The following is a 7,710-nucleotide window of genomic DNA, read 5'->3' as shown; positions in this document are numbered from 1 at the left end:
TCCCTTGCCTTCAGCATCTCTGCTGGTCGAGGGGGCCCGTCTGACAGGATGACTCAGACCTTCACCCCGGAGGGGTCCGAGCCCCAGTTGAAAGATCTAATGCCCCATCCCCTCAGCGAATGGTTACTGGGGGAAATGGGTCTGTCGGTGTAAAGACAGAGGAAATCACTCACTGTAAACAGAGGCGGAGCGAGGGGAGACGGGCCACTTCTGAATCGATTTGAAGCTTGTCCTTAGGAGATGCCAAAACTGGCCTCCCCGAGCGTCTGTCCTCTGGCCCCCATCCCTCCCAGCAAGGTTATACGGAATCAGCTCCTCCGAGGCCAAGGGGTTCAGGTTAGAAAGAAGAGTCTGGGGTGAGGGCGCTGAGCATGGGACTTAATGAGCCGTCCCTTGCTCTAGAGCAACCAGGAAAATGCTTTGTAGAGATGAAACCGGGGGCCAGACGCAAAATCCAGCAGGGAAAACAGAGACGAGACAATGCATTTCTTCATTTTAATTTATTTTTCAATTTTTGTTTCTCACTTACCAACACATTCGTAAAATGTAGCAGGCTGTGTTAGTAAAGGAGAAGCAGGGAGCAAAGAGAGGTGCGGGATCTAAGCAGCTGCACACGGGGGTGGGGAAGGTGGTGGTCAAGAGCAGGAAGCACGTGGGGGCAGAAGGGGCGGGGCGCCTCCACCGTCCGCCTTCCCACAGGCGTGGGCATCGCCGATGCTCTTACAGACCCCCAGATGGTTTTGTAAACGTTGTAGAGAGCACTTCTGTTGCTTCCGAACTTCGTCCCCCAACTTCTCCCTCTGACTCCCCCTGCCCCCCACCCCCCCAGCCATCCCCACCACTGCAGCCACGAGGCAGGGTCTTCTCGAGCCAGCCCCCTGCATAGCCGGGCCCAGGAAAACCCTGCCCCTGGGTCTCAGGGCCCCAACCCCATAGCCTCAGTCCCTGGGCCAGCATCTGAGAAGCCTAAAGCGGCTGGATCCCAGGGAGGTCAGGGTGGGGCTACCTTGGAGCTCTTTCCCCAAGGGGAACACTCCCCTGGACCTTGGAGAGCATTCCCAGAACGCCCTCTGCTTCAGCCGCGGGCTCCTATTCAAGAGGTCACTGACAGGCCACCGTGGGCATGGGGACTTGGCAGCATGGAGGGCTGCCGCTTGCCGGAACCCTGGGTTAACCTGGAGGGAGGTTTTACCTTCCGCCCAGAGAAGGGCTTCCTGGCATTTGTGCACTAACCCAGTGGACACTCTGACCCTGTGCTTATGAACACAAACATTTTAATCAGGATTACATCCACCCTGACGAATTTTCATTCTAGAAAGTACTTTCAAGGCAAACGCCATTGAGGACGATCTAATGCCTTGATGGTTTTCTACAAAGTGCAGATAACTTTTTCTCCCCCATTTCTTTTCCTCGAAGTCATTTTCACCAGGATCAAATCCTATTCGTGTGCGTTTCGCCACAGGTATCCGACTCCCGGGTTAGTGTTCGATGCGTGTCAAATGTCACCAACTGTCACACGTGTCACTGGCAGTTGTTTTTTTTTTTTTTTTTTTTTCCTGTGGCTGTCACTTCAAGAAAGTCCAGTTTTCTGGGGGAAGGGCTCTAGCGGACTCCTCACGGACCGGTACCCAACAACGAATTTGTGCGGCGTGCTGTCTGTCCTGGTGTGCCACACCTGTGCCCTTTGGCCCCAGCGGCTTTTCTCGAGGAGCCTTTCCGAGGGTCCGTGCGTAACCGTGGCCTACCCTCAGCTAACCAGGGACAGAGCCCGGAGCCCTTCCGCAGCCGGCTTCCAGGAGGGACAGGGCGGGAAGAACCTGCGCCCTCACCGACCCCGGCTCCCCCCCCCCCCCCCCGTCACCCACCCCCTCCCCGCCGGCCACGGTCACGGCGCCTTGTCCGCGGCCCCCGCCGCCTGCTCGGGGCGCGCGGGGCCGCCGGTGGCCGCGCGCGTGCTGCGGAGCAGGCCCAGGCCCCGCGATCGGCCGGCGCCGTGCAGCTGGCGCTCGTGGCGGCGGATCTGCACCTTGTGCCGGAAGCGCTCGCCGCAGTCCTCGCAGACGTAGGGCCGCTCGCCCGAGTGCGTGCGCCGGTGGCGCAGCAGGTTGGACGAGACGCTGAAGCGCTTGCCGCAGTCGCCGCAGGCGTAGGGCCGCTCGCCCGTGTGCGTGCGCTGGTGCTGCACGAGCGCCGAGCTCTCGCTGAAGCGCTTGGCGCAGTAGGAGCAGGCGTAGGGCTTCTCGCCCGTGTGGATGCGCTGGTGCGTCACCAGGTTGGAGTGCTGCGAGAAGCCCTTCCCGCACTCGCCGCAGCGGTGCGGCCGCTCGCCCGTGTGCGTGGCCTGGTGCCGCACCAGGTCCGTGCTGCGGCCGAAGCCCTTGCCGCACTCCCCGCAGATGGTCGGCCGGTCCCGGGCGCGCCGCCGCCGCCGCTGCCTGGCCGGGGTCAGGGCGGCGCTGCCCGCGGGGCCCGGGATGGCCACCACCGCCGGCGCGGCCACGGCCGGCAGCACCATGAGCTCCTGCAGCACCACGTAGCCCGGGGGGGCCACCACGACGGCGGCCGGAGCCCCCGGGGCCGAAGCCCCGCCGCCCCCTGCGGCGGGCACCAGCTCCAGCTGCAGCTCCGGCTGCACGGGGGTCAGCTCCAGCCGCACCTCCTGCTGCGGGGCTCCCAGCTCCACCGGGGTCAGCTCCAGCCGCACCTCCTGCTGCTGCTGCTCCAGCTGCTGCTCCAGCTGCTGCAGCTGCTCCTGCAGTTTGAGCTGCAGCTGCCGCTGTTCCTGTTGTCTCTCCAGCTCCTGCCGCTGCCTCTCCAGTTCCTGATCCGACCCCAGGTCAACTGGCAGGAGCTCCAGCTCTACCTCTTCCTCCTCGTCTGGCTCCAGCAGAGGGGGCTGCTGCTGCTGTTGTAGCTGTTCCTGTTGCTGCAGCTGTTGCGGCTGCTGCTGCTGCTGTAACTGTTGCTGCTGCAGGTGCTGCTGCTGTAACAGTTCCTGCTGCTGCTGCTGCTGCTGCTGCTGCTGCTGCTGCTGCTGCTGCTGCAACTGTTGCTGCTGCAGGTGCTGCTGCTGTAACAGTTCCTGCTGCTGCTGCTGCTGCTGCTGCTGCTGCTGCAACTGTTGCTGCTGCAGGTGCTGCTGTTGTAACAGTTCCTGCTGCTGCTGCTGCCGCTGTAACTGTTGCTGCCGCCGTAACTGTTGCTGCTGCAGGTGCTGCTGTTGCTGTAACTGTTCCTGCTGCTGCTGCTGCTGCTGTTGCTGGAATTGTTCCTCCTCCTGCTGCTGCCCTGACTGTCCCTGCTGCTGCTGCTCCTGCTGCCACGGTTCCCGCTGCCTTAACTGCTTCTGTGGCTGCCGCTTCTGTAACTGTTGGTGCTGTGGTAACGGTTTCTGCGGTGGCTGCGACACGTGTTGCTCTGGCACTTGCTGCTCCTCTGATTGTTCCTGCGGCGGCATCGGCGGCAGCTGTGCTTTCAGCTGCTGAGGTGGCGCAGGTGGGGGGTTTTCCCGCAGGTGCTTCTCTTGTCGAGGCAGCCATTCTCGGTCAGCTTGCCGCTGTTGCCGCGGTCCTGGGGCTCGGCTTTGCGGTCGCCGCTCCTGCCGTGGCTGTTGTTGCAGCGCTGGTTGCTGTTGTGACTGTTGTGGTTGCAACTCCGGCTGCCCCTGCTGTGCTTCCTCAGCCATTTCACCGGCCCCCGTCGGGGCTGAGCTTGCCGGCCGCGGTGGGCTGCCGTTCTCCTGAGCCTCTTCTTCCTCCTGACTCTCACTCCCACCGCTGCCACCTGTAGTGGAAATGGCAGGAAGCCAGGAGAGAAAAATCTGCGGGCAGCTCTCAGGTGCGGACCCCCTGGACCTCCCCGCTCACCCGGCCCCATGGACAGCCACGCTAGGACACACTGTGAGCTCCCATCAGGGACCCAAGAGCACCGGCTCGGTTGACAATGGCAGCGTGGCAGGAACTGAATTGCCCAGAGGTGTGGGGTCGGCTTAGAAATGCGCCCGCAGGACTGCTGGTCACGTCACTCTGCACCCTGGCTGTTCCACCTCTCCCCCGCGCCTCCCTCCACACCAGGCTCCACGCTTAGATCTTGGCAGTGACAAGAGCCTGGGTGCCTGGGGCTCCCCAGCACCGTTCCCTGAGAAGTCTCTCGTGCTTCACCGCCATCCAGTGGGAATCCGCGTACAAGCCGTTCGGACAGCTAAGCCACAAGCCCGCGCTGAACTCTGACCTCAGTTAGGGTCACACCTCACAGAAGTAAAACTTGCCTTCTCCGTAAATAATAACGCCTGGAAGTATCACCACTAGCGGTCCTAAAAGTCACCGGAGTGTCAGAGACAGCACAAAGTTTCCAGCGGGAAGTCCTCCGTTCAGGCCCTAACTCTATCGCTTAGTAGCCGTTGACCTCCCGCAGCCACGGAGCCCTCCTTGTCAGTGACAGCTTCGGGATACCCACACTTCCAGCTTCACGGGCAAAGCCAGAAGGGCCCCGCCATCGCCTCTAGAACCTGGCGGGTGCTTGAAAAATCCCTCTCCCTGTGAGTTAGAAAATGAGTTTGCAAACTAACAAACACTTTAGCAGTACCAAGGATACAACTAGCTCCGTTTGAAACAGCCTGAAGACTGGAAGTGTCTGAGACTATTACTCAGGAATGGAAAGGACTAATTCCATAGCCCCAAGTCAACATGGTGACTGGCCAGTTACGTCACCTCTGGGAACCTGAATTTCCCTGTCTGGAAAAAGGAGATAAGCCCTTCCCAGGGACATAGCGAGAATGCCAGGGGGGAAACGTCTGGCCCAGGGTTGTGCAGGTGTAGAGGAAGCCCCACTACGTAAGAGTCGCTCCACTGTCACATTTCACTTTCCTGCACAATAGCCACGTGTCTGTCTCTCATTTTGAGCATTCAGGCTGTGTTCACGGAAAATCCGAAGAGGCTCTCTCCATTTCCGAGTCTGATTTCCACGTCTGTTCTTCCTACAGCTTCGTATTTTCAGTTTTGTAACAGAAAGCAGAGGTTCGATGTTATAAAATTTTGCTTTCCGGCCACTTTGCCAGGATTGTATTGATTTCATAAAACCAAGGGAATATCTATATGAAAATAACTTCCTTTCAGAAAACTAGTCCTAATAACCTTTGCTTAGGCTAATGGACAAGTGAATGCATTTCTCATAAACACACACCAGTCGGGAGTATGCGTGTGGTGAGCGAAGACAGCCATGAAAACCTGTTCCCCCAGCAATGTCAAGGTCTGAGACACTCCAGCCTCCTGCCACCCCTCGAGGCAGCAAGGAGCACCGTGCTTCTGTGTGAGTCCTCACGTTTCTAGCACAGCACTTGGCTGTGTGGCCAGTCCTGGCTTCTTACAGCAACACCAGCATTTTAAACAACGAGGTTTTTAGTAAACATATTATTAAGTGTCACCTGATGTGCGTGCCCTCGCAAGACTTTTTCCAGTTAAATATTTGAGCCAGGAGAGTCGTTTAGCCACACATCCCAACACAGCCCCTCTAATTGCCTTGGTCCTTTTCATGCTGTTCAACCCTGGCCCAGCCCTCAGTCAGTGCCCTCAAAGCACAGAGAAGGAAAGTGGCCCCCAGGAGCATGACCACCATAGAAAGTTTCCCCAGACCGTGTCCCAGAGGGAGAAGGCATCTTGAAAGGTTCTGCAGGGCCATGTTTGCCTCTGGGCAAAAGGGGAGGAAGATGGATTGAAGCAGAGGTCAGGAAAAGTGGACAAGGAGAGAGAAGGCTACAGAGAAAAGAGAAGCAAGGGGTCCAATGCCTCGGGTACAAGGGGCAGTGGGAGAGAGCCCCTGAATTCAATCTTGAGAACTTGAGTCTGGAGCCAGGGACAGGCTGGGGAACAGTGGAGGCCTCCTGACCACTGGGGAAACAGCAGCAGCCCCCAGCCAGCACATACCCAGGGTCCAGGCATGGCCTGAGAAGATCTGCATCGTCAGGGAGCCCGTCACAGGCACAACCACAGCCTGATACAGCCGCCTCGGAAAACCCTGAGGGGAACCTGCCAGTGTCACTCCAGGCAGCTGAACTCGGCCGCTGTGAGCGGCTGCAGCCTGCCCCAGCCCCGCACCCCGAAACCACAGGTGAGCGCCCTTGCAGACAGCAGGCTGCCCACCACCCTGCAGCCCCCTCTCGCCCGCAGCAGGCCGGGCTCTGTCCGAAGGTCCTCCGCGGGGCCTGAGGACTGTCTCCTGCTTTAGGTCAGAGCCACCTCCCTCTAGTCCCTCACCTGAGAGGGTGCCAGGCCCAGGGCCCCCATCTTCGAGACACCGAAGCTCCAGCACGAAGGTCTCAGTCGCTGGCCCCAGCTCCATCCTAGCGCTCAGACCAAGACCCCGGGGAGCCAGCTGTGCTGAGAGGAAGGAAGGAAGCCGTTCAGGTGGGCAGGAGTGCTGTGAGCCCCCAGCCCCGTGGCACTGACTGCCACAGAGCCCTCCGCCTCAGCCTCGGGCCTCCAGAGCCAGGGGCCCCACCCTGGCTGGAAAGGAGGACAGTTGGAGCCACAGCTGGGGAAGGGAGGCGCAGGGCAGCCCGGAGCTCTGCTCCCAGGGCCCGTTCGGCCCCCCGCAGGGAGGCAGTTCCTCCATTCCTGAATTCTGGGATTCTGTGGGGCCCACACTCAGCCCCAGCCTTAGGGGGCAGCCGGTGCAACTGCTCCACTAGGATGGGGAGCTGGAGACCCAGCACGGACAGTTGAGGAAGTTTGCAGAGAAGACGGAGAAACCTCACGTTCCACTGCCCCCCCTACAAAGCCCCGCCAAGCCCGTTCACCTCCCTGGTCTCTGGCCTCCTACGCTGCTCTTGGGGCTCGGCCAGCGTTCCTAGGCCAGAGCACCAGCAACCCACAGAACCAGCCCTGGCCCAGGGGCTCCTGAAGTCGGGAGGGTTCCCCACCTCTCTCCTGCATCCCCCCTCCACTGGCCTTCCCGCCCCACGCCCCACCCCCGGCCCCTGCAGAGGTGTCCCCACATCCAGCCGGCCTCCCCTCCTAACAGGACAGCTCCAGGTCTCTGTGGGGGTCCAGTCGAAAAGACTGGAAGCGCCCCGAAGATTCGCCGAGCCGTCCCGCCCAACGGGCCTCACCTGGCGCAGCATTTCCTGCCCCTCACCGCGGCCTCTGCACTAGGGGAGGTGTGTTCATGGTCAGCAGGGGCTGGGCAGCCAAGGCCGAAGCGTCAGCCGGCTCCTTCCTGAGGCGCCTCCATCCAGAAAGAGCCGGGGAGGCGCCGGGCCACCCGGGGGGCCTTTCTGGGCACTGCGGCGGCGGGCCTGTCGCTGTCAGGGCTGCCGAGGTCGCCCTGGGCCAAGAAAGGGGCAGAACGGAGTTCGCGAGCAGAAGTTGGTGTCGGGCACCCGTCCCGGGGGAAGGGGGCGGGGAGGAGGCTGGGCGCCGGGGGTCCGGTCCGAGGTCGGTGGGGGCCGGGCCACACCGGCCTCGGGTGGGCCGGGGGCAGCCCGGGTCCGGCCGGGTTCGGCCGGCGGCCACAGGTGCCCGGCGCCGGGGGGCGGGGGGGCAGGGGGGCGGCCCGCGCGGGGGTCCGGTTCGCTCGCCCGCCACCCCCCCCCCGAGCGTGCGTCCGGCCGGCAGCGGGCGGCGGGCGGCGGGCCGGACCGGGGGCGGGGGCGGCGGGGCCGGCACAGGAAGTCCCCCCGGCATCCGCATCCTGTCCCCCGCCCGCCACCCGCGC

At 61.8% G+C, this 7,710-nt stretch overlaps 1 protein-coding gene across 1 annotated transcript; it reads right to left on the bottom strand.

Moving 5' to 3' along the window:
• Positions 1-1,885: 1,885 nt before the first annotated feature.
• ZNF853 (zinc finger protein 853) lies at positions 1,886-7,460 on the bottom strand. The gene is made up of 3 exons (XM_030300470.1): positions 7,106-7,460; positions 6,252-6,369; positions 1,886-3,783 (listed from the first exon to the last, which is right to left on the bottom strand). The coding sequence occupies exons 1-3, from the start codon at positions 7,115-7,117 to the stop codon at positions 1,886-1,888; spliced, it is 2,028 nt and encodes a 675-aa protein (XP_030156330.1). The 5' UTR covers positions 7,118-7,460.
• Between the last annotated feature and the right edge of the window lie 250 nt (positions 7,461-7,710).

This window comes from Lynx canadensis, chromosome E3, assembly GCF_007474595.2.
Source record: "Lynx canadensis isolate LIC74 chromosome E3, mLynCan4.pri.v2, whole genome shotgun sequence".
NCBI lineage: Eukaryota > Metazoa > Chordata > Mammalia > Carnivora > Felidae > Lynx > Lynx canadensis.
The sequence above is the reverse complement of the archived record's forward strand: the minus strand, read 5'-3'. Positions and strand labels throughout refer to the sequence as shown.

Bases quoted from the DNA above. Each gene is read 5' to 3' on its own strand.
- ZNF853 (XM_030300470.1), bottom strand. The intron at 3,784-6,251 runs GTGAGGGACTAG...TTTCCACTACAG, and splicing joins TGGGCCTGGCACCCTCTCAG to GTGGCAGCGGTGGGAGTGAG.